Source organism: Scyliorhinus canicula, chromosome 1, assembly GCF_902713615.1.
Source record: "Scyliorhinus canicula chromosome 1, sScyCan1.1, whole genome shotgun sequence".
NCBI classification, from domain to species: domain Eukaryota; kingdom Metazoa; phylum Chordata; class Chondrichthyes; order Carcharhiniformes; family Scyliorhinidae; genus Scyliorhinus; species Scyliorhinus canicula.
In genome coordinates, this window is record NC_052146.1 from 40,573,780 (window position 1) to 40,600,961 (window position 27,182).

Consider the following 27,182-nt stretch of genomic DNA (forward strand, 5'->3'; position numbering starts at 1 on the left):
GGGGGTGCAGGTGGCCAGGGACTGGGGGACTCTCCACAAACATAATTTCACCAGACTTGTAGATCAGATGGAGGAGGAGTTCAAGAGGTGGGACATGCTGCCATTGTCGTTGGCGGGGAGGGTGCAGTCCGTCAAAATGACGGTGCTAAATGGGTGATGGAGGGGGGAGGGGCGGCGTGGAAAAGAATGGAGATGGCGTCATGTAGAGGTACGAGCCTGGGTGCCATGGCAACGGCGCCGTTGCCGCTCTCCCCTAAGAGGTTTACCACAAGCCCGGTGGTGGCGGCGACCCTAAGAATCTGGGGACAGTGGAGACGGCATAGGGGGGAAACAGGGGGCTCGTTGGAGGCTCCATTGGGTGGCAATCATCGGTTCATCCCAGGGATCAGGGATGGGGGATTTAGGGGGTGGCAAAGGCTGGGCATCAGTAAATTGAGGGACCTGTTTATTGGCGGGAGGTTTGCGGGCCTGGGGGAACTGGAGGATAAATCTGGGCTTCCCCAAGGGAACATGTTCAGATACTTGCAGGTAAAGGCGTTTGCTAGGCGACAGGTAGAGGGATTCCCTTTGCTGCCCTCGTGGGGGACGATGGACAGAGTGCTTTCGGGGGTGTGGGTCGGAGAGGGGAAGGTGTCTGACATCTATAAGGTAATGCAAGAGGTGGAGGAGTCATCAGTGGAAGAGCTGAAGGCTAAATGGGAGGAGGAACTCGGGGAGCAGATAGAGGACGGGACTTGGGCGGATGCCTTGGAGAGAGTCAACTCTTCATGTGCGAGGCTTAGTCTCATCCAATTTAAGGTGCTGCACCGGGCCCACATGTCCGGGACTAGGATGAGTAGGTTCTTTGGGGGCGAGGACAGGTGCACCAGATGTTCGGGGAGTCCAGCGAACCACGCCCATATGTTCTGGGCATGCCCAGCACTGGAAGAATTCTGGAAGGGGGTGGCAGGGACGGTCGAGGGTGGCTGGATCCAGGGTCAAACCAGGGTGGGGACTCGCGATTTTTGGAGTTGCGGTAGAGCCGGAAGTGCAGGAGGCGAAAGAGGGCGGTGTCCTGGCCTTTGCGTCCCTAGTAGCCCAACGAAGGATCTTGCTGCAGTGGAAGGATGCGAGGCCCCCAAGTGTGGAGACCTGGATCAGTGACATGGCGGGATTTATAAAATTGGAAAGGGTCAAATTTGCCCTGAGAGGATCAATACAAGGGTTCTATAAACGATGGCAGCCTTTTCTGGACTTCCTGGCTCAAAGATAGGTATCTTGGTCAATGGCAGCAGCAACCTGGGGGGGGGGGGGGGGGGGGGGGGGGGGGGTGTTCCTTATTGTAGTTTCTATTATGTAACTTAATTTTGTGTTCATTTGCGTTGTTGTTAAAATGCTGTGTTGTTCATGGAGGTGGGGGCGAATGTTTATGATTGCTAATATTATTGTTATTTTATTATGGTTCGTTGTTGTTGTATAAATTCAAAATTTTTCAATAAAAATTATTTTTAAAAAAAAATTGTTAGAGACAGGAAATCCAGCAACACATTTAAAAGAATTATTGGTGTGAAAATCTACAAAATTTGATCAAACGTGGCATCTGACATTTGATTAAAGGAGAGACTTTGAAGCTCCCTCAAAAAGTAATTTTACTTTGTCACTCACTCATTTCCTCTTACTGTTTTAAATACTTTATTTGCAGAAGAGGACAAGAGGAAGAGAATACTAGAAGTATACCTACATTCTACAACTCGGTGACTCGATAAACCTAAAATCTTGCCAAACTACACATTTCGATTTATTAACTTTTCTTTAAAGTTTCCTTATGCCAAGGAACCTTGACAATTATTTGCTGCTCAGAATTGTGTAAAAATTCTCAAAAGATGCCATTACCCACACATTTATCATACAAATTGTCACCAGAGAACAAAGTCTACTCAAGAGAAGATGTGGGAAACAAAGCCGAGACTCTAAATTAGATTGATTTTTTAAAAAAAAGTGTTAAAACACGCTATGGATAGCAGTACACCAAAATAATGTTGACTGATGAAGTTCTTGCATTCATATTGTGTCTTTCACATGAAAATTAAAAATTAAAATCGCTTATTGTCACGAGTAGGCTTCAAATGAAGTTACTGTGAAAAGCCCCTAGTCGCCACATTCCAGCGCCTGTTCGGGGAGGTTGTTACAGGAATCGAACTGTGCTGCTGGCCTGCTTGGTCTGCTTTCAAAGCCAGCGATTTAGCCCTGTGCTAAGCAGCCCCATACAGCATGTTCCAAGGCACTTTACACCTAAATAATGAATTTTGAAATGTGGTCAGTGTTATGTAGGGTGAATAAAAATTTCCATACCGTTAACAAGAGCTTCTCTCCTTTTTAAACCATTATTTTCTGTACAGTCAAGTTATTTCTCAATTCATCATTGTTTCAAATGATTTTAAAGTAATAGTACTGAACTATATCCCATGTACTTTCCCTTTCGAAAATAAAACTGGCCTGTTCTCGATGACACCTTTTGCTGGCAGTTTCCATTGTTCTTTGCATGAAAGTGCTTTCTGATTTCACTCCAGAATAACCTAGTTCTAATTTTATGATTAGGCCACTGAGATTAGTCAATGATCGGCTCTTCACAAATTCAGACTGGCTCTCTGATTAGCTCATTCCTGTTCAACTGCTCAGCTATAATAAATAGATTCCAGTAACTTCTCCACAACTACAAATAAGTCTGCAATTAGAGTATTTCTCCCATCCCTTCCTAGATAATGGAATGCCATTTGCAATGGATAATCCAAAAATACAATTTCCAATGTTAAAGCTTTGGGAAATTACAAGTAAACACATCTGCAGTTTCTTCATCCATTTCTTTTCATATCCTGCAGATGGGAACTATTTGGTTCTGGAGGCTTGTCTATTTTAGGTCCTAATTAAGATTTCACTTTTTAAAAACTTTTATTTAATCCAATAGATTGATTTATGGTAGATTCCCTTGTTCTGCTGCTGTTATATTCACTACTTCTACTGTGAACATTTGTACAAAGTATTCATTTTCAATTCTCCCATTTCCATACTCTCCATTAGCTTCAGATGCATCTGTACTTGATGGATTCGCATTCCTCTTTACATACAAACATACAAATAAGGAGCAGGAGTGACTACTCAGCCCCTCGAGTCTGCTCCATCATTTAATTAATCATGGCTGATCAGATTGCATGCTCAACTCCACATTCCCACCTACCACTATAACCTTTTATGCTCTTGCTTATCAAGAGTCCATCAACCTCTGCCTTAAAAATATTCAAAGATTCTGCTTCCATGGCCTTTTGAGGAAGAGAATTCCAAAGAGTCACGGCCCTCAATGAAAGAAATTCTCCTAACCTCGGTCTTAAATGGGCAACTCTTTATTTTTGAGCAGTGGCCTCTAGTTCTCAATTCTCCCACAAGAGGAAACATCATCTCCACATTCATCTTGTCAAGACCGCTCAGGAATTAAGTTTTAATCAAGTCACCTCTTACTCTTCTAAACTCCAGCGGTACTAGCCTAGCCGGTTTAGCGTTTCCTCATAAGGCAACCTGTCAATTCCAGGTATTAGTCCAGTAAATCTTCTTTGAATTGCTTCCAATGCATTTACCCAATTCTTTAAATAAGGAGCCCAAAACTGTACAGTTTCCAGATGTGCCCTCACCAATATTTTAGCATTCTTTCTCTTAATTTATTCAGGAAAACCTTTACTGTGAGCTTTAATATCCTTCACAGGTTTTTTTCTTTTATACCTCATTACTTATATTGCATTCCTCTGTTGTTTCGAATAGTTCTTCCAGTATTTTGGATTTCCATTTTTTCTACATGAACATTTTCTTTTAACTTGATACTACTGTTTACATAGACATAGAACATACAGTGCAGAAGGAGGCCATTGGGCCCATCGCGTCTGCACGGACCCACTTAAGCCCTCACTTCCACCCTATCCCCGTAACCCAATAACACTTCTTAACCTCTTTGGTCACTAAGGGCAATTTATCATGGCCAATCCACCTAACCTGCACATCTTTGGACTGTGGGAGGAAACCAGAGCACCCGGAGGAAACCCACGCAGACATGGAAAATGTGCAGACTCCACACAGATAGTGACCCAGCGGGGAATCGAACCTGGGACCCTGTTGCTGTGAAGCCACAGTGCTATCCACTTGTGCTACCGTGCTGCTTAATACCGTGCTGCCCATGGTTGACATAATTTGTCAACCATGGTTACTTAACTGCAAAAGTGCAGTCTTTGCCTTTTAGGGGTATATGATAACTTGAGGTATGAGCAAGTTAGGTGTAAACAAACTTAAAGTTTATTGGGAACACTGAGATACTTACAGGCAGCACAGTGTCTCACTCTATGCAGATGACCTGCTCCTCTACATTTCAGACTTACGGAATCATTGCACTCCTGAAAGAGTCTGGCACCTTCTTGGGCTACAAACTCAACGTGAGCAAAAGCGAGATCTTCCCGGTACACCAACAAAGTAGGTGGGGCAGCACTAACGGGATTGTCGTTTAAACAAGCCCGACATAAATTCTGCTACCTGGGGATCCAAGTAGCCCATGACTGGAAAGGGATCCACAAATGGAATCTCACCAGTCTGACAGAGGAAGTAAAAAAGGACCTGCAAAGATGGAACATACTCCCACTCTCCCTCGCAGGGAGAGTCCAGACGACCAAAATGAACATACTGCCCAGGTACCTCTTCCTACTTAAATCCATTCCGATCTACATCCCATGGCCTTTTTCAAAGCACTAGACAAACTAATCATGGCGTTTACAAAAAATAAAATTGGGGGGTGGGGGGGGGGTGGACTAGCCCTCCCAAACATACAATTCTACCACTGGGAGGCGACGGCCGAGTGAATAAGGGGATGGATCAAGGAGCCAGAAGTCGAGTGGGTGTGCGTGGAAGAGGCCTCCTGCATGGGGACCTCCCTCCAGGCCCTCACCATGGCAGCACTCCCATCCCCACCCAAAAAAACACTCTAGCAGCCCGGTGGCGATAGTCACCCTCCAGTCCTGGAACCAACTATGGCAGCAATTTGGCCTGACCAAAACGTTAGACAAAGCTCTCATTTGCAACAACCATAGGTTCACACCAGCGCTGACTGACGCCACCATCAAAAGGTGGGGACAGGACGGAGAGACACTGACAGTCATGGACCTATACAAGGACGGCAGGATCGCAACACTGGACGAAATGACAGAAATTCCAGCTAGCCAGGGGGAACGAGCTAAGGTACCTGTAAAAGGAGACAAGGACGTACCCACAACCGCCACAACAAGACATTATTGGAAGAGTTACTGGACGCAAGCAGGCTAGATAAAGGAAACTGTAGCGATATGCATGACCGACTGGTAGAAGGGTCCGACACCGTACTGGACGCAACAAGAAAGAAATGGGAGGACGACCTGGGGATCGAGATAGGGTGGGGACTCTGGAGCAAACCACTGCATAGGGTCAACTCCACCTCCACGTGTGCAAGGCTCAGCTTGACGCAACTAAAAGTGGTACATAGAGCCCACTTAACAAGAACCTGTATGAGTAGGTTCTTCCCGGAGGTGGAGGATAGATGTGAACGGTGCCAAGGAGGCCCGGCCAACCACGTCCACCCCGACTTGCGGGTTACTGGACAGCCTTCTTCGAGGCAATGTCCAAAGTGGTGGGGATGAGGGTGGAGCCATGCCCGGAAGAGGCGGTCTTTGGGGATATCAGACCAGCCAAATCTATTCCTGGTGAGGAGGGCGGACGCCCTTGCCGTTGCCCCCCTGATCGCCCGCCATAGAATCCTGTTAGGCTGGCGATCAGCAGCACCACCCAAAGCTGCAGACTGGCTGTCCGACCTCTCAGAATCTCTCCAAATGGAGAAAATCAAATTTGCCATCCACCGGTCAGATGATGGCTTCCACAGAACGTGGGAGCCAATCACCCAATTGTTCCAGGACCTGTTTGTGGCCAAAACGAACAAGCAGAAGAATAGCCAGGTAGCCAAGAGTCAGGGGAAAGAGAGCATGGAGAATCCAGGCGAAAGACAGGCCGAACGGCTGAAGCGGAAGTTGAGTGCAAGACCAAAACAGCAGCGAAACCATTCCGTGAGAAGCAAGTGTCAACACCATGAGACCCATTCGAGTATTGCTCTTTGTAATTGTTTCTCCGGCACCCAAATGTGTATATACCTCCCCAGGCTCTCTCTCTCCGCCCCCTAATTCTTGATCGGTTTAGCACATGTAAGTAATGAATCCAAGAAATTTAACAACAACACTTACTCTTGTGAAACAGGAACAGGTGTGTTTGCAAACTGCCCGATAATGGAATACGGGTGAGTGCATTTGCATTGGCTTTATACAAGCCAGGGTGGTACATGAATGTGTACTCATAAGCCTATAGTGTCAGGGCTCTCACTGAAGCTGTAGGTGGAATAGTGGTGATTTTGCTGCTTATGGTTGGGACACAGTTGTAAAATATTGCCCATGCAGGTATTGGTGAAACTTCTAATGGCTAAATGACAGCTCTTTTTTTCTCCAGCTGTAGAAGCCCATTTTAGCCTGCGAGTGCGTTCTTGAAACATAACCCATGGGCTTTTTTGACCAGCCTCCATTTGATTTGAAAATATGGCTCCAATGCCATAGGGAGAAGCGTCACGTGTCAGCACTAGCTCTTTAGCTTTGAAGAAGAAAGAGAAATGACTTGATAGAGGTGTACAAGGTGACGAGAGGCATGGATAGACAGAGACTTTACCCCAGGGCGGAAATGGCTGTCACGAGGGAACATAATTTTAAGGTGATTAGAGGAAGTTTTAGGGGAGATGTCAAGAGGTCGGTTCTTTATAGAGAGTGGTGGGTGGGTGGAATGCACTGCCAGGTGAGGTGGTGGAGTCAGTCATTAGGGACATTTAAACAACTCTTGGACAGGCACATGGACAGCAGTAAACTGAAGTGGTGTAGGTTAGGTTGATCTTAGATTAGGATAAATGGTCGACACAACATCGTGGGCCAAAGGGCCTGTACTGTGCTGTACTGGTCCATGTTCTATAATTACCATTAAGTACGATAACTGAAGCAATTTCTTTACTGCTACAAGGCTTTTTCTTGCCCAAGACCAGAGTTGGTTTTTCCTCAGCAAGTTGAAGAAATAACTATAGTAATTTATCATCCCTAGAAATTACTTAAGCTCTTGTCACATTACAGGGTTATGGTGCATCTTTGCTGGCTTGAGCATTGTCTACAACAGGATGCAACACCACGGTGCCCACTCTGTGGTCCTGGTAGGTAACCTCAGAAGCCTGGAATACGCATTTTTCCTCGCTTCAAACATATACCAGTTTCCTCAAGGTGGCTAAATGCTCAACTTCAGTCAGTCCTGTGACAACGACCACACATGGAAATAAGTCACTGCAGGAGTCTATCCATGGTTCACTGAAACACTGCAGATGAAACTCCAAAAAGCAATTGGGTGTACTGGTAGAGGCCTCAGTGATTATTAATTGTCACATAGTCCCTTTACGTGCTGTTCAATTTCTTTTTAAAAAAAATTTAGATTAGCCAATTATTTTTTCCAATTAAGGGGCAATTTTAGCGTGGCCAATCCACCTACTCTGCACATTTTTGGGTTGTGGGGGCGAACCCCACGCAGACACGGGGAGAACGTGCAAACTCCACACGGACAGTGACCCAGAGCCGGGATCGAACCTGGGACCTCAGCGCCGTGAGGCGGCTGTGCTAACCACTAGGCCACAGTGCTGCCCTTCGTGCTGTTCAATTTCAATTGCTAATAGACATGACTCCAATCTAGCTTCGTAAATGACTTGTGTCCTGCTAACGTGGCAGACAGTCACTAATTTTGGGAATGGAGTGTGTATCTAACTTTGCTGTCAGTTGACTATTAGACTGTAGTCACCGCATAGATGTATGGTCTGGTCTCGCTTGAGAACTGGGATAATATGAAAACTTGACCGGCTGAATTCTTCCCAGGTTTTCCAATCTACAAAACTGTTTCCACTTTTTCCTCAGTGTGCAAAGCACTGGTTTGACCTTGAAGAAGCATGGTGTTGCCTGGGGATCGACCTGTGTTTTAGCTTGCATGCTCTTCAGCTTTCCCAAATCATCTTGGAAAACAGTGCCATATTTTGTCAAAAGCTCCCGACTTCCAAATTGAGTATTTCTGACCAGTCTAGTTTTATTCTTTGCAGCAATCTTGACCCAAAAGTCTGGGTCCCTTTCCCTCTATGACCATCACAGGAAGTTGAGCAACCAGCTGTTTGTCGCAGACTAGAACAGCAGCAATGTTCTGGACAAGAAGTGTAGGTTTGCAGTTGGGTGGACATGCGACCCAATGTCAACCTCTTACTCCTTCCACTGAGGTACTTAAACGTGTGCTCCCAACAACAGTAGCTGAAGAACCACCTCCGTCTGGCATTCTTTCCCCTCATTGCCACTGCAACGGGTGCAGATTTAACAGCAGGTGCATAGGGCATGCAGCAGCATCAGTTTCCAGAGTGTCAGATGACCCAATCATATTTGTACACTGCTCTGCAGTTGGTTTAATTTTTGTTTTGCACTGCCTAGCCAGATGTCCTCTCTTGTGGCAAAAGTAACACTCGGGTCTCTCTAAAATAAGCATGCATCAATGCCATGATTCCCTTCACATCAATAGCAAATGCATACCTCGTCTTTTGACATATTGCAAAAAGGCGTCCTGACTTGTCGTTTGGTACAGGGAATCACACAAAATCTGCTGTGTCACTCTGTACTCAGTGGCAAGCTTCTGCCTAATATGGTGCAGTGCCCAATTGTTCATGTGTTGCAGATCCTGACAAACTTTTGAAGCACCCTCCAAGGCAAGAGAAAGTTCCAGAGCATGTTTGAAAATAATAATATCTGGTTCAGCGAGCAAACGCCGCTTTATGGTGTTGTCATTCTCCCTGCATACAAGCCTGTATCACAGCACATCATTCAAGGCATTTCCAAACTCAGTACTTGGTGATCTGTTTCGGGTATGCCATAAAGGTAGCAATAGATTTCCCAGCAGCATGACCTGTCGTGTTAAACTTGAAGTGCTGCGTAATTACAGACAGTTTTGGCTGCAAATGTGACTTCACAAGCTCCACTAACTCACTGTATTACATAATACTGGATGAATCCGGGGCAGTCAGGTTCATGGTAAGATTATACATTTTACTTCCACACATGCTCAGCAGGATAGCTCTAGGTTTATCTTCATCAGTAATTTAACTCGCAATGAATTAGAAACCAAGTCTCTTTACATATCAACTCCAATCTTCAGCATCACGCAGATTGATCCTTTTGATCAACAGGATGATCAGTACGTCTTATTTTTTCTATTTGCTACTGCAGCTGCTGGCTGTCTCCTTTCCTTGTGTTTACAGCTTTATGAGCGGTCAGTGCAGTCACCGTTTTTTCATTCAGCTGTTTCTGCAGCTCGTTGGTTTTTGTTCTTTCACGTTTTCTGCGCTTTGAGATCTTGGTCATCGTGGGTTTCTTTTGCTTCTGGTTCCATTTTCCAAGCTGTTAAAACACTTTTTTTTGTTTTCAAAGAAATAGTGTTAACAATCACTGCCTTTAAATTCTGCAGGCTTTTATTTTTGTGTCAGCGTTGAGGGCACAACCCTTTGAAGTCATGAATTGTTGGTTCTGACTCAGTGGTTTTCCGGTGCTTTTCGGGATCATGACTCTGGTCCTTTACACTGCAGGAACTCCTATCTTGGTGAATCCAAGTTTTTCTTTTGTTTTCCAACTCTATGCGACCTCACCATCTCCAAACTCCGTGGTACTCATCACAACCATGGTGAAGTATTACGTCAGATTTATCCTCGTCACCAGTGTGATAACTTGAGGCAGGAGCAGGTTTGGTGCAAATAAACAATCGGGAACATAAAAATTGAGATGCTTGCATGCTTGTCGCCATCTTACTACCTAGAGATACAGCAGTGGTGCCACCCCCTGGTCGATTGGCAGGAATAAAGACTATGAAGTCCATTACTACCGGGTATGCACTATTAATGTAACCTCAAAAATACTTTGAACACTTCCCTTGTTTGTTTGTAGGTTTACCCATTTGCAGTTCACTGTGATCACTTTATTTCTTATCCCTTTGAACTTTGACTTGCTTCAGATTAAAACCTTGGTTTATGATTCGCCCTCTCAAAACTAATAACCATATTTTGGTCACTATTCACAAGACGTTCCGTTGCCATCAAATTGCCAATTAATCTTGGTTTGTTACTGATCATAGTGTCTAAAAGACATTGTTCCTGAAAACTGTCCTGAATGCATTCTAGAAATGCATTTACTTCTCCCCAAAATTGAAAAATTAAAACCTCCACGTTGTTTTTCGACATGCTTACCCGATCTCCATATTTATACATCCTCGCTTTCTCACTACTGTCAGGAGGTTTGTGGACAATTCCCACCAAAGTCTTACATCCTTTGCTGTTCCATCGTTCTGCCCATAATGTTTCCACTGCATGAATACCCTTACTGAATCCTTTACTTTGGCTGCTATAAATTGTGTCTTTGACCAAAATGGCTACTGTTCTTTCTTTCTCAAATTCCTTGTCCCATCTAAATATTCTGGAGCCCGGAATATTTAGCGCCCAGTCATGCATAACTATAGCCAGATCTCTATAACAGGAACTACTTGACACTAACTTCTCCTTGGATTGCCACCTTGCCGTGGTGGAGAGGCTTGAATATTCAGTTGATCCAGAGTGCAATGCCATCGGGAGTCTTACTGGCAGAGTCACCCATAACTGTAAGGTCAGAGAGGAGGAACCAGACAAAGCACAATCCAAAAAAAGTCCTCAATGGCGGATCAGTGGCGGATCAGGCGGAAGATACTTTCACGGTATCAATGGCTGTGATGACGGATGAAGGCAGTAGGGAGCTCCTCAGTCAGAGGTTCCCTTGCCACTGGAACTTGAACTTCCCTCTGTCAAGGGCCATGTGTCTGATGATGTGCAATGGCATACCCAAGTTTTTTTAAAAATTTAGAGTACCCAATTCATTTTTTCCAATTAAGGGGTAATTTAGTGTGCCCAATCCACCTAGCTGGCACATTTTTTTTTTGGGTTGTGGGGGCGAAACCCACGCAAACACGGGGAGAATGTGCAAACTCCACACGGACAGTGACTCAGAGCCAGGATCGAACATGGGACCTCGGCGCCGTGAGGCCACAGTGCTAACCTACTACGCCACCGTGCTGCCGACTGGCATACCCAAGTTAAGATGTCTTGCACCAGTCGTCTACCTAGAGGAAACACACACAGACAAGCCTTGCGGGGATCGGCGAAAGGTGATGTGGACAAGACCGGCACATAGGCAGTGGAGTTTGATTCAGTTGTCTTGTTCTCGGAATAGGAACAGGAGAGCGCTTTGGTAGCTGTCTTCAATCCTGAGCAGCCCTCTTTCAGGATCCACTCTGCTCACCCCACATGGGGAAAGGGCTAGAAAAAGTGCCCTAAAAATAGTCTGTTCCGTCCCCAACCTGGCTGGAAAACCGCAGCCAGCAGGCTCATCTACCTGTAGTCAGAAAATCAAAGTTAAACTCAATTTCGGAATCTGGAATGCAAGAACCCTCGTGGATATGAGCAAAATAATCGACCGTAACAGAGAGCTGCCCTTGTTGACAGTAAACTCATTCACTTCAACAATGACATCCTTGACTGCAAGAGACCCGAAGAGCAGGCAAAGGGCAGCTGAGGGAAGATGGCGGTGATTACACCTTCTACTGGAGAGGAAAACTCAAGGTTCAGCCCAGGACCCATGGAACTGGATTTGTCAACAAGAACAAACTCGTCAACAAGAACAAACTCGTCAACCGGCTCTTGGGAGTTCCCAGTTAGCGTCAACGAATGCCTCATGACCCTCCGTCTACAACTTACCAAGAACCAGCAGGCAACGCGCGTACGCCCCAACCCTTGATACAATGATGAGCCCAAAGACGACTCCTACTCCACCCTGGACACCACACTCTCTAACATTCCAAAGGAAGATAAGATCATTCACCTTGGGGGCTTTAACGCCAGGGCTGGAAAGGACCCCCAACTTTGGAAAGGAACTATCGTATAAAGGAAGAAGTTGTGAATTGCAACTCCAATGGGGCTCTTCAGCTCACCAAATGCGCAGAACACCACCTTGTCATCACTAACACACTGTTCCGTCAAAAAAAGCAAATTCAAGACTTCTTGGTGACATCCACAATCAAAGAACTACCACATGATCGACTTAGTCATCGTCCGATCCAGAGACCAAAAGGACATCCTCATCACCAAACTGATGACCAGCGCATATGACTGCTGGACAGGCCACCGGCTCATCCGCTTTATGTCCATCAAACTCCACCAGAAACAACAGAAGATGAAAAAAAGCTCAGAAAAAAGGTCAACATTGAGCAGCTTCAAGACTCTAACATTTCCAAAGTGTTCATTCTAACATAATGGAGGAAAACTGTAGAAGACAGCCACCATCTCAAGCAGAGAAGAAACCATCAGTTATGAGACCAGAAAATACCAAGGCTGGTTCTCAATAAACAACCAACCATCCAAGACTTCATTGACAAGAAGAGGAAAGCTCTCCGCGTCTGGCAAAATAATATAACCAGCAAGGCAAAGAGGGGAGCTCATCAATTAGCCAAGGTGAAAACAGGAACCAATGGTGGACTGAGATAGGCACATGAAATGTTGAGTTACTATTATTTAAAATGGGACCCCCTGATTCCTTACCTTCCATTTATTGGTCCTATTTATCCTTTCTGCCACATCTTGGTCACAGTACATTTCAGGTGCAACGTAACCCACTCATACAGCTCCTTTGCATCCCAGTATTGATGTCAATATCCCATGAAATGGAACGCTTCCTGCTTGTAATGTTTTTCTCGCCATACATTTACTTTCTGGATCTAATTATCCCAAGACCAATTAGTATATCATTTGGTTAGTTACTCATGGATTAGCACCCTCAACATTGTACATTTTAATTTACCATCAAGCTCCTAATACTACCAACCAGAGCAATGTTTGTAATTATATTGACCGTCATAGGTGTTACTTCCAAAATTCTAGCAAGATGTTAATGTTATGTTGAAAATGCAACTCTTGCATTTCACACAATCATCAGTTATTCTCTTGTCTTTATTCTGAAAGTAGAACATAGGTGGTTAACAGCAGTTTCCATCAGCACCGATAATTGTTAGCTTTAAATACTTACAAAAGAGTATCTGGCGGGCCGATGATGACAACCTCCCATCTGTATATGTCATCATCATCTATGAGTCCAGCAGAAAATCCATCCACTGGATTCTTATTTAGTTCTTGAGGGGAAAAAGCACAAACATGAAATAGTGTAACAGACAGTTACACATTAGTACAAAAAACATGTTCCTATATAACAAGGGGGGGGGGGGGGGGAAGGAGAGAGAACATATGGGGGGGGGGGGGGAAAGGAGAGAGAACATATGGGGGGGGGGGGGGAAAGGAGAGAGAACATATGAAGTGGGTAATTTCTCATCTCTAATCAAGCTCGTTTCTATTTCTGGATTCTGATCTTGGGTGTTCCGGTACAATTTTTAAAAGTTTATTATTGGATAGTATAAAACTTCTTATTGAGTTAGAATGGGAAGGAACCGATCTTCATCTGACATAATGAGATCTGGATAAAGATAGATGGTTTACAAGGTTTTGGTTAGGAAGCACACATTGCAAGTCTCCGACAGAAATTGTTCATTTTTTAAAAATGTCGGCTCTAAATTTGAGCAGTTGTAAAAAAAAAAAATAACTAAATTTTGAGGCAGGGAATACTTTAAATTAAAATTACTCGCCTTCAAAAATAGTCTCCTCTCCAAACGGAAAACAAAAATGATGAATCACAGAATATTTTTTACAAATTCATACCTGGCACTATTATTATTTATACACCGTGGCCAGTTTATCACTGCTTTTACAATATGTGCTATTTTACACCATTAAACCTATTTGACTATTTGTAGCATTTGTTTTACCGTAACATTTTCACTTTGTCAGAGATGGAAAGAAAATTATTTCTATGCTGCTCTTCCTCACATTTGACTGAGGACAGACTAAACACATTTCACACACTGCAAAGTTCTCCAAGTAATAAAAGAGTCCTGGCGCTCAACTCTTAAACAAAGTTTGGATAATCAGTGGAGGACAAAGCATAGTGGTAATGCTATTGGATTAATGAGCCAGATGCTGGAATAATGCTCAGGGCACACGAGTTCAATTCCCACCGTGACAATTAATTAAATTAAAATTTTAACTAACAAATCTAGAGATCAGATTAACAAGGTCTATAAGGAATTCTATGAGAGATTGTACAGGTCAGAGCCACCTAGGGGAGGCCAGGAGATGCAGGAATTTCTAGATGGGCTGGAGTACCCAAGGTTAGGGGAGGGGGACAGGGCTATATTAGAGGGGGCGATAATAGAGCAGGAGATAAAGATGCGACTGGGACGATGCAGTTGGGGAAGGTGGCAGGGCCAGATGGGTTTCCAGTGAAATATTATTAAAAATTCAAAATAAGCTGGTACTGCTGATGGTGGGGATGTTTGAGGAGGCGATGGGGAACGGGGGGGTTACCACAATCTTTGGGGCAGGCATTGATTTCCCTGTTAGTTAAGAAAGATAAGGATCCAACGGAGTGTGGGTCGAAAAGGCCCATATCACTTTTAAAACGTGGATGCAAAGATATTGGTGAAGGTACTGGCAGGTAGGCTAGAGGAGTGCCCCCCGAAGGTGATAGGTGAAGATCAGACAGGGTTTGTGAAAGGGAGGCAGCTCTTTTAGAAAAATTGGGAGGGTATTGAACATGGTTGTGGTACCAGCAGAGGGGAAGTAAACAGAGGTGGTTGTAGCATTGGACGCTGAGAAAGCGTTTGACTGGGTAGAATGGAGGTAGCTTGATGGCTGTTCTAGAGCGGTTTGGATTTGGACCCAGATTTGTGGATTGGACAAAGCTACTATAAAAGGAGCCGAGGGCCAGCGACTGCACAAATAACATCAGTTCAGAATACTTTCAACTCCACCGTGGGACGAGGCAGAATGTCCTATGTCCCCCCTGCTGTTTGCAATCACGATTGAGCCATTTGGCTATCGAATTAAGAAGTTCGGGGGTATGGAAAGGGATAGTGTGGGGGGGGAATAGAGCATAGGGTGTCCTTATATGCCGATGACTTGGGAATATTGGAGCTGCTTCGGATGTTTGGGTCTTTCTCAGGGTACAAATTAAGTCTAGACAAGAGTGAATATTTTGCGATCCCTCTGCCAGGGGTGGAGGTGGAGGTGGGGTGGGCTGCCATTCCCTGGAGGTACAGATTGTCCGAGATTGGGGGGGGGCTCCGTAGGTACAACATTTCTAGTTTGGTGGGGAGGGTGAAAGCTGATCTGGCAAGGTGGGATGGGCTCCCTCTGTCATTGGCAGGTCGGGCACAGGCAGTTAAAATGAATGTGCTGCCGCGATTCCTGTTCATTTTTCAATGCCTGCCGATGTTCCTGCCAACGGCATTTTTTTTTTTTTTTTTTTTTAAAGAGAGATTGAAGGGATGATTACCTCATTCATCTGGGGAGGGAAGGTGGCTAGAATTAAAAAGGTGCTATAGAGAGGAAGGCAGGCAGAGGGTTTGGGTCTTTCGAACCTGTATTATTACTGGACGGCAAATGTGGAGAAGGTACAGAGCTGCGTCAGAGGAGTTGTCTCTCAATAGCTCAGAATGGAGGAGAGTTTGGGTAGGGGGTCAAGGTTGAAGGCGCTAGCGATGGCCCCGGGGAGATACTCGGAGTCCGGTAGTAATAGCTTTGTTGAGAATTTGGAGGCAGTTTTGACAGCACTTCGGATTGGGGGCAGGGCAGGGTCAAGAGAAATGCTGATTCAGGGGAACCATAGATTTGAGCCAGGGAAGTGGGATGAAAATTTTCGGAGATGGAAGGAGAAAGGAATTAGGACACTAAAAGATTTATTTCTTGGGGGTCGCTTTGCGGGATTGAAGGAGCTGGGAGTGAAGTATAGGCTGGAGCAGGGGGAAATATTTAGATACATGCAGGTTTGAGCCAGAAAGGAGATACAGTGCTTCCCAGTAGAGCCGGCTTCCACATTGCTGGAGATGGTGCTGACGACAGAGGGACTGGAAAAGGGGGTAGTATCGGCGGCGCTAGAAGGGATATAGGCAAAGTGAGAGGAAGAGTTGGGAGAGGGTATGGAGGAGGGGTTCTGTGTGAGGTGCTCCGGAGGGTGAACGCCCCCACCTCGTGTGAGAGGTTGGGGCTGATACAGCTGAAGGTGGTGTATAGAGCACGCCTCACAAGGGCGAAGATGAGCCAGCTCTTTGAGGGGGGTAGAAGATGTGTGAACGTTGCGGGGGAGACCCCGCAAACCACGTTCATATGTTTTGGTCCTGTCCAAAGCTGGAGGATTCCTGGAAGGAGGTGTTTAGGGTAATCTCTAAAATGGTGCACGTGAAACTGGACCCGGGCCCTTGGGAGGCCATATTCGGGGTGTCGGACCAGCCGGGGTTGGAAACGGGCGCGGAGACAGATGTTGTAGCCTTCGCCTCGTTGATCGCCCAAAGGCAGATCCTGTTAGGGTGGGGATCAACCTCTCCACCCTGTGCCCTGGCGTGGCGGGGGACCTGCTGGAATTCTTAAGGCTTGAAAAGGTCGAATTTGAACTGAGGGGAAGGATGGAGGGGTTCTACAATTCATGGGCGTTATTCATTATGCACTTTCGAGAATTGGATCACATCGAACATTAGGGGGGTTGGGGGCTGGGAGGGTTGCGGGGGAGGGGGACTATGTGTTAATGGCGACTATGGGTGATTCCCGATTTCTTTTTGTCGTTTGTTTATGTTAACATGCGGGCCAATGTCTGGGGTTTGGTGGGAGAATGGCATTGTTATTGATATGGGGATTGACATTATATTCGTTACTATTTATTGTTGGGTGTAAATTTGGGAAAAATGTGAAAAAGGAATAAAAAATAATTTTTTAAAAATTAATAAATCTAGAATAAAAGCTGGTCTGAATAATAGCTGACAAGGGATGCCAGGGACAGCTAAAAAGCACAGGAAACAGCATACAATGTGGCGAGCATCAAAGTCAGACAATTGGGTCGCCTTTAAAAGCAAGCTGAGGACAACTGCAAAACCAATAAGAGGGGAGAAGATGAAATACAAGTGTAAGCTAGTTAGTAATATAAGGAAGACAGAGGGCGGGCTGCGCTGCCAAATTTTAGTAACTATTACTGGGCAGCGATTATAGCCATGATCAGGAATTGGGTGGTGGGGGAGGGGTCGGCATGGGAGCGTATGGAGGTGGCTTCATGCAAGGGCACCAGTTTGGGGGTGTTGGTAACTGCGGCTCTGCCATTCCCGCCGGCATGGTACTCCACCAGCCCCATGGTGGTGGCGGCCCCAAGAGCCTGGGGGCAATGGAGGAGACATGTGGAAGCAGAGGGAGCATCGGTCTGGTCCCCAATCTATAATAATCACCTGTTTGCCCCAGTAAGTATGGATGGGGGAATATGTTTATAGAGGGGAGCTTTCCGAGTACGAGGGCGCTGGAGGAGAACTTTGGGTTGGCGAAGGGAAATAAATTCAGGTATCTGCAGGTGCGGGACTTCCTACGTAAACAGGTGTCAACCTTCCCGCTCCTACCGGTAAGGGGGATTCAGGACAGGGTAGTTTCCAGAGGGTGGGTAGGAGAAGGGAGCCCCTCTGACATTTACAAGGAACTTATGGGGTCAGAGGAGACGCAGACCGAGGAGCTGAAGCGCATGTGGGAGGAGGAGCTGGGAGGAGAGATAGAGGATGATCTATGGGCAGACGCGTTAAGTAGAGTCAACGCGTCCGCAACATGTGCCAGGCTCAGTCTGATACAATTCAAGGTCGTTCATCGGGCTCACATGACAGTGGCCCGGATGAGCAGATTCTTTGGGGTGGAAGACAGGTGTGCAAAACGTGCAGGAGGACCAGCGAACCATGTCCACATGTTCTGGGCATGTCCGAAGCTTAGGCGATTTTGGCAGGGGTTTGCAGACGTCATGTCCACGGTGTTAAAAACAAAGGTGGCCCTGAGTCCAGAGGTGGCGATTTTCGGGTGTCAGAAGACCCGGAATCCAGGAGGAGAAAGAGCCAGACGTTCTGGCCTTTGCCTCGCTGATATCCCAGAGACGGAGACTATTAGCTTGGAGGGGACTCAATCACGAAGTCGGAGACCTGGCTATCGGACATGGCTAGCTTTCTCTGTTTAGAGAAAATCAAGTTCGCCTTGAGAGGGTCACTGTTAGTTCGCCCGGAGGTGGCTTTGGCACTATGTTTATAGTTTCATGTACAGTGTTTATTTTGTTGTTGCTATAATACCAAAAATACCTCAATAGAATGTTTATTAAAAAAAATATATAAAGGACATTGCAAGAGTTTTTTTTAAATATATAAAATATAAGAGGCAAAAATAGACATTGGACCACTGGAAAATTAGATATGAGAAGTAAAGGGCAGAGGAACTAAATAGGTACTTTGCATCAGTCTTCATGGTGGGAGACATCAGTGGCATACCAGAACTTCCAAGAGCGTTAGGGAGCAGAGGCAAGTGTAGTGGCCATCACCAAGGTGCTGAATCAGCTGAAAGATCTGAAGGTGGATAAATCACCTGGACTGCACCCAGGGTTCTGAAGGAGATAGCTTATGACATTGTGGAGGCAATGGTGGTGATCTTTCATCAGAGTCAGGGATGGTCCCAGAGGAGTGTCAAACATTTAAGAAGGGAGGGAGGCAGAAGTCAGGAAATTATAGGCCGGTTAGCCCGACTTTGGTCATTGGTAAGATTTGAGAGGCCATTATTAAGGATGAGACTGAGGAGTACATGGAAGAGCATTGTAAAATAGGGCCAAGTCAGCTTGGGTGACTTATGGCGGAGGTAATGCCTGACAAATCTGTTAGAATTCTTTGAGGTAACGAGGAAGTTAGACAAAGGAGAGCCAGGAGATGCCATCTATTTGGATTTCCAGAAGACCTTTGACATAAGAAGCCATGGGCGGCAGGGTGGCACAGTGGTTAGCACTGCTACCTAGGTGCCAGGGACTGAGGTTCGATTCTGACCTCAGGTAACCGTGTGTGTGGAGTTTGTACATTCTCCACATGTCTGCATGGGTTTCCTCCAGTTTCCTCCTACAGTTCAAAGGTGTGCAGGTTAGGGAAACTGTCCGTGCTAAATTGCCCCTTAGGGTGGAGTTGCAGGAATAGGGTGGGGGGATTGGACCTAGGTAGGGTGGTCTTTCAAAGAGTCGGTGCAGACTCAATGGGCTATGACTTTGTTCTGCACTGGAGGGATTCTTGAACATAGGAGCCCGCGGTGTTAGGGGCAAGGAACTGACATGGACAGAGGATAGGCTGGCGGGCGGGCGGCAGTGGGGATAAAGGGATATTTTTTAGGATGGCAGCAGTTGACTAGTGGTGTTCCACAAGCGTCAATGTTGGGACCACAACTATTGACGATATACATTAGGGACAGGTAGTGTTGAGGAAGCCGGGAGGCTCCAGAAGGACTTGGACAGGTTGGGGGAGTGGGCAAAGAAGTGGCAGATGGAATACAATGTGGAAAAGTGTGAGGTTATGCACTTTGGTAGGACGAATAGAACAAAGAAGAAAATTACAGCACAGGAACACGCACTTCGGCCCTCCCAGCCTGCGCCGATCCAGGTCCTTTATCTAAACCTGTCGCCTATTTTCCAAGGATCTACTTCCCCCTGTTCCCCGCCCGTTCTGTCCAGATGCATCTTAAATGATGCTATCGGGCCCACCTCTACCGGCAAAGCGTTCCAGGCACCCACCACCCTCTGCGTAAAAAACTTTCCACGCACATCCCCCGTAAAAACTTTCCCCCTCTCACCTTGAAATCGTGACCCCTTGTAATTGACACCCCCACTCTTGGAAAAAGCTTGTTGCTATCCACCCTGTGCATACCTCTCAATTTTGTAGACCTCAATCAGGTCCCCCCTCAACCTCAGTCTTTCCAACGAAAACAATCCTAATCTACTCAACCTTTCTTCATAGCTAGCACCCTCCATACCAGGCAACATCCTGGTGAACCTCCTCTGCACCCTCTCTAAAGCATCCACATCCTTCTGGTAATGTGGCAACCAGAACTGCACACAGTATTCCAAATGTGGCCTAACCAAAGTCTTATACAACTGTAACATGACCTACCGACTCTTGTACTCAATACCCCGTCCAATAAAGGCAAGCATGCTGTATGCCTTCTTGACCACTATCAACCTGCGTTGCCACCTTCAGGGTACAATGGACCTGAACTCCCAGATCTCTCTGTACATCAATTTTCGCCAGGACTCTTCTATTGACCATATAGTCCGCTCTTGAATTAGATCTTCCAAAATGCATCACCTCGCATTTGCCTGGATTGAACTCCATCTGCCATTTCTCTGCCCAACTCTACTATCTATATTTTGCTGTATTCTCTGACAGTCCTCCTCGCTATCTGCAACTCCACCAATCTTGGTATCATTTGCAAACTTGCTAATCAGACCACCTATACCTTCAACCAGATCATTTATGTAAATCACAAACAGTGGCCCGAGCACGGATCTCTGTGGAACGGCACTAGTCACCTTTCTCCATTTTGAGACACTCCCTTCCACCACTACTCTCTGTCTCCTGTTGCCCAGCCAGTTCTTTATCCATCTAGCTAGTACACCCTGAACCCCATACAACTTCACTTTTTCCATCAACATGCCATGGGAAACTTTATCAAACGCCTTACTGAAGTCCATGTATATGACATCTACAGCCCTTCCCTCATCAATTAACGTTGTCACTTCCTCAAAGAATTCTATTTGGTTTGTAAGACATGACCTTCCCTGCACAAAACCAAGCTGCCTATCACTGATAAGTCTATTTTCTTCCAAATGTGAATAGATCCTATCCCTCAGTATCTTCTCCGACAGTTTGCCTACCACTGATGGCAAGCTCACAGGTCTATAATTCCCTGGATTATCCCTGCTACCCTTCTTAAACAAAGGGATAACATTAGCAATTCTCCAGTCCTCCGGGACCTCACCCGTGCTCAAGGATGCTGCAAAGATATCTGTTCAGGCCCCAGCTATTTCATCCCTCGCTTCCCTCAGTAAACTGGGATAGATCCCATCCGGTCCTGGGGACTTGTCCACCTTAATGCCTTTTAGAATACCCAAAACTTCCCCCTTCCTTATGCCGATTTGACCTAGAGCATTTAAACATCCATCATGTCCCTCTCATTGGTGAATACCGATGCAAAGTACTTATTAAGAATCTCACCCATTTCCTCTGACTCCACGTATAAATTCCCTCTTTTGTCTTTGAGTGGGCCAATCCTTTCTCTAGTTACCCTCTTGCCCCTTATATACGAATAAAAGGCTTTGGGATTTTCCTTAACCCTGTTAGCCAAAGATATTTCATGACCCCTTTTAGCCCTCTTTATTGCGCGTTTGAGATTTGTCCTACTTTCCCGATATTGCTCCAAAGCTTCATCAGTTTTAAGTCGCCTCGATCTTATGTATGCTTCCTTTTTCATTTTAGCTAGTCTCACAATTCCACCCGTCATCCATGGTTCCCTAATCTTGCCATTTCTATCTCTCATTTTCACAGGGACATGTCTGTCCTGCACTCTAATCAACCTTTCCTTAAAAGACTCCCACATTTCAAATGTGGATTTACTCTTAAACAGCTGCTCCCGATCCACATTCCCTAGCTCCTGCCGAATTTTGTTACACTTGGCCTTTCCCCAATTTAGCACTCTTCCTTTAGGACCACTCTCGTCTTTGTCCATGAGTATTCTAAAACTTAGGGAATTGTGATCGCTATTCCCAAAGTAAATCACCGATTGAAACTTCAACCACCTGGCCGGGATCATTCCCCAATACCATGTCCAGTATGGCACCTTCCCGAGTTGGACTATTTACATAATGCTCAAAAAAACTCTCCTGGATGCTCCTTACAAATTCTGCTCCATCTACGCCTCCAACACTACATGAGTCCCATTCAATGTTGGGGAAGTTAAAATCTCCCATCACAACCACCCTATTGCTCCTACATGTTTCTATAATCGGTCTACATATTTGTACCTCTACTTCACACTTGCTTTTGGGATGCCTGTAGTAAAGTCCCAACAATGTTACTGCACCCTTCCTATTTCTTAGCTCTACCCATATTGCCTCAGTGGTCGAATCCTCCATCGTGCCCTCAATCACAGCTGTGATATCATCTCTGACCAGTAATGCAACTCCTCCACCCCTTTTACCTCCCTCTCTATCCCTCCTGAAGCATCTATACCCTGGAACATTTAGTTGCCCGTCTTGCCCTTCCCTCAACCAAGTCTCAGTAATACCAATAACATCATATTCCCAGGTACGAATCCAAGCCCCAAGTTCATCTGCCATACCTGCTACACTTCTCGCATTAAAACAAATGCACCTCAGACCACGTGTCCCTTTGCGTTCATCATCTCTTCCCTGTCTACTCTTCCCCCTTAAGTCACATTGAGTTTATTATCTAGTACCTTACTGGCTTTAGTTGCTGCCTCTTTACTGACCTCTAACTTCCTAATCTGGTTCCCATCCCCCTGCCACATTAGTCATTAGACTATTTTCTAAATGGGGAAAGGCTTCGGGAATCTGAAACACACAAGGGACTTGGGAGTCCTAGTTCAGGATTCTCTTAAGGTTAACATGCAAGTTCAGTTGGCAGTTGGGGAGACAAATGTAATGCTAGCATTAATTTCAAGAGGGGTAAAATACAAGAGCATGGATATCCTGCTGAGGCTGTATACAACTCTGTTCAGGCCCCATTTGGAATATTGTGAGCAGTTTTGGGCCCCATACCTAAGGAAGGCCTTGGAAAGGGTCCAGAGAAGGTTGGCAAGAATGATATCAGGAATTAAAGGCTTGTCATATGAGCAGTAGTTGAGAACTCTAGGTCTGTACTCGATGGAGTTTAGGATTAGGGGCCGGGGGGGATGTATTTGAAACTTACAGAATACTGGAGAAGCCTAGATAGAGTGGACGTGAAGGTGCTTCCACTCAGGACAGCCTAGAACCCAAGGGCCTCAGACTGAAGGAAGACAATCGTTTAAAACGGAGATGAGGCAGACTTTCTTCAGCCAGAGGGTGGTGAATCTGCAGAAGGCTGTGGAGACCAAGTAACTGAGTGACTTTAAGACACAGATAGATAGGTTATTAATGAGATCAGGGGTTACAGGGAGAAGGCAGGAGAATGGGGATGAGAAACATATCAGCAGACTCAATGGGCCAAATGGCATAATTCCACTCCTCTATCTTTATGATCGAAGGAGGAAATATACCATCCTAACCTGGTCTACTCTGAACTCTTAACTGCCTTCTGAAATGGCTTAGTAAGCCATTCAGTTTCATAAAACTGCTACAGAAAGGTCAAAGAAGAGTAAACTGGACAAATCACTCAGTGTTGACGTAGGCACCAGAAACAGCAAAGGTCCACCCTGCCCAGACAACCTACTCATGAATATCTGAGAAATTGTGCCAAAATTTAAAGAAACGTTGTACCACAGACCAGTCAAGCAACAACCTGACATAATCATACCTTACAGCCAATGAAACAGAGTCCTCAGCGTCTGCCTCTAGGTCATGCCCTTTAGCACAGCCAGGAAAGACCCTGTAAGGGAGGGATGGGTTTGGGGGGGGGGGGGGGGGGGGGGGGGGGGGGGGAAGAGGGGTTAAGGAGTGGTGCTGGGGTCCACAACATTGATCTGGGTCCCGTGATGTCTCAAAGCATCAAGTCAAGCACTGGCAACTCAGCCTCCAGCTGATTACCAACTATCCTAAAATGATCAGTGCTCCTCCATGTTGAACACAACTTGGAAGCAATGAGGGTAGCAAGGGAAAGAATGTAGTCTGGGTGAAGAACACCATTGACCACCTCTTAATAGTAGCTCATTAGCACCACTGCTGATCTGGCCCAGGGTGGGATTTGCAGAGTTGATCAGAGTTTTGCATTGGAAGGAGAACATTCTGATTCAAATGACGTGTAACTCAATCATTCAGTAAATAAAGATACAAAACAGGGTGAGTTATAAATATATTGGGTTATATAATACTAAATCAAGTGTGTTAACTTAGGGGCCTCACGGTAGCATGGTGGTTAGCATCAATGCTTCACAGCTCCAGGGTCCCAGGTTCGATTCCCGGCTGGGTCACTGTCTGTGTGAGTCTGCACGTCCTCCCCGTGTGTGCGTGGGTTTCCTCCGGGTGCACCGGTTTCCTCCCACAGTCCAAAGATGTGCGGGTTAGGTGGATTGGCCATGCTAAATTGCCCGTAGTGTAAGGTTAATGGGGTTGGGTTACAGGTATACGGGTTACGTGGGTTTAAGTAGGGTGATCATTGCTCGGCACAACATTGAGGGCCGAAGGGCCTGTTCTGTGCTGTACTGTTCTATCTATGTACTAACTTCTGCTGTCTAATCCTTTTCACACAACAAATAGAAAGCAGTTTCTCCTTCCAAAAGTAAAACCCAATAAACTAATTGCTCCACTTGTTGGTGTACCGTTTAGATTAAAGTAAGAAGTCTTACAACACCAGGTTAAAGTCCAACAGGTTTGTTTCAAACACGAGCTTTCGGAGCACTGCTCCTTATTCAGGTCCAAACCTGTTGGACTTTAACCTGGTGTTGTAAGACTTCTTACTGTGCTCACCCCAGTCCAACGCCAGCTTCCCCACATCATGTTTAGATTAAAGGCATGCCTGCAAATGTTAGAGAATGATGGCCTCATTTACTTTTTCCGTCTCATTAAAATAAATTTGCATGGAACTTTAAAATTAACTTCTAATATCATTCTTATATCATTGTTTAGCTAGAATACAGGTTACTAACAATCTTAATGTTTTGAGTCCAGTGACCTTTCTCAGAAGGGTCTACAGTTCTGCAGAAGGGTCAATGAACTCAAAATGTTAATGGTGTTTCTCCATCCACAGACATGCTGAATTTATCCAGCATTTTCTGTTGATATTTCAGATTTCCAGCATCTGGAGTATGTTGCTTTTATTTAACAACAATCTTGTCTAAGTGAGAAAGAATAATGTCAAATATCTTCCAAGATAAAATTATTTCTCTCCTACAATTCAATTATTTAATTGGATTTCAAACTCAACTTTGCTTTAGTTATTAGATAAACGTAAAATAATCTAATAAAGATTTGCTATCCCACAAATTATTTGCTCTTCTCGGTGAACCAGGCATCGAACATCATTTAAAAATATTAAAAACATGACATTTCCTCTCCTACTTACCATTCCAGCATATTACCCACTGCAGTTCGTGGGTAATAGTAAGGATCGAACGAAAACATGCCTTGACGTAAATTGCAGCATTTTAATGCCGACCGAATGCTTACCATCAACTCTCACTGCTGAGAGGATAACAATATTTTACTTCTGACAATAGGACGTGAAAAGAATACCAAAGGAAACTTAACAATTCAGCTACTTGAGGGGGTTGACTGCAGCCGGTCGTACCGTGCAGTGAAAACATTTTTTTTTAAAAAAGCGCCGTGTAAAAAGTCTTTTAAAATCCGCAGTCGTCATATCGAACTGTTCGAGAAGCGCCATCGTTTATTTGTTACTTTTTTTACAATCACTTCATATCACTTCAGACTGACAACATCTGCATTTCATACAGTAACTTTGACGCCGGTTACATTCGTTTAAGAACTGCCAATGTTCAAAACACGATTGTGATCCCGTGGTTGTCAACATGCAGACACTTTGCCACAATCAGTCTGTCATAATGATAATGATAATGATAATGCAGAGCTGGGGAGGAGAGGAAAGAAAATCTGGGGGGGGGGGGGTTACGAAACAATGACTTGTATATTACAAACGACGACATAATATAGATAACATGTTTTCTTTTTTAAACATTAACAGTCACCAAATGACCGAAATGAAACGAGACTGAAGGTGGGTCGAGCTCAGCTGCTGCAACAGTCCCCCCCCCACCCCCACCCAACCACAAAAAAGGGTAGCACGTACCTGCCAGCTGTTTCCTGAGGAGTAGAGCGGACTGGTCCGCCATTACTCAAGATCAAATCAAGCCAAGTAAAACATGAAAAACAAGTAAGAAACGAAGAATAAATGGGCGAGATAGATGGTGAGAAGCACCTGCTCCCAGCCTTGCGGGTCCTCGGTAAACGCCGCTTCAGGCTGCAGCGGCGGCCTGTAACGCTGCCCGCTTCCCCGCCCCCGCATCTAAACCGCACATGCGCCTTCCGCCTAGCAACGCCAGGGCTGCCCGCCAAGCGCCGCTTTACTTCAACGACCATTTCTAATCTCGTAAACCTGCAAACAAACGTGGCTATATATCCTTAATTATTAAATATGTTACCCCCGCCCCGCCAAAAAAAACATTGCTGCGATGTATCGTTACGGTAAATTATGATAATTCAGGCGTTAAGTGAGCAGCTGCAGGTGGCAGGAGGCCCACAGCGCCATTTTTGATGCTGAGGGTCTGGTGTTGACTTCTCAGAGGACTGGTCTGGAAGGAGAGGATGAACGTTATCGACCACGTCCGGGATATGGTGGCCGCTGGCCTTTACTCCAATGTGAGACTACTCAGCAGCTTGTTACTGACCATGAGCGATAATAATCCGTAAGTGGTTGCTGCTGGCTGGCTGGCAAGTCTCTCGGTTTGTTGTGTATCTCCGATTCTCCCTTCCTAACCCCCCCCCCCCCCCCCCCCCCCCCAAATAGTCTGGTTTTAAGATGCAGTTTTTTTTTAAAGGTTGGTTTTCAGTCTTAAAATACGATTTCGTTCTAGTTTTTAACTGGCCTCGTCATGGGAGGGTGCGAGAGCGGTTCTGGTTCATAGGAATCGCTGTCTAAACTGAATTGGAATGCCAATTTTAAGTCCTTAATTGTATTGTCCTTGCGTCTTCAGGCCAGGGCTATGATGATAATATTGTCACCTCTGATTTCGAAAGGGTTCAAGTTGCTGTGAAGCTGTAAATCGCAAAATTGATAATCATAAAAACTGATCGAATGTTGGCCTTTACATCTAGAGAAATAGAATCCACAGGAGTAGAAGTCATGCTTCGGTTATTTAAGACCTTGGTTAGACCATTAGTTCTGGG

General features: G+C 45.4%; 2 protein-coding genes across 3 annotated transcripts in view; one reads left to right on the top strand and one right to left on the bottom strand.

Annotated features, from left to right (window-relative positions):
- The window catches only part of ube2g1b (ubiquitin-conjugating enzyme E2G 1b (UBC7 homolog, yeast)), a 46,796-nt gene extending 20,483 nt beyond the window's left edge, over positions 1-26,313 (bottom strand). Inside the window, exons 1-2 of the mRNA XM_038789114.1 lie at positions 26,086-26,313; positions 13,233-13,335 (exon numbers count right to left, since the gene is read on the bottom strand). Coding sequence (XP_038645042.1) covers positions 13,233-13,335; positions 26,086-26,128 — 146 coding nt within the window. The 5' untranslated portion in view covers positions 26,129-26,313. The remainder of the gene's footprint in view (positions 1-13,232; positions 13,336-26,085) is intronic.
- A 107-nt stretch (positions 26,314-26,420) lies between these two features.
- Positions 26,421-27,182, top strand: part of anapc7 (anaphase promoting complex subunit 7) — a 45,372-nt gene continuing 44,610 nt past the window's right edge. For both annotated transcript variants that reach the window (XM_038789080.1, XM_038789088.1), the window contains exon 1: positions 26,421-26,701. In XM_038789080.1, the coding sequence (XP_038645008.1) occupies positions 26,601-26,701 (101 nt within the window). In that variant the 5' untranslated portion in view covers positions 26,421-26,600. The remainder of the gene's footprint in view (positions 26,702-27,182) is intronic.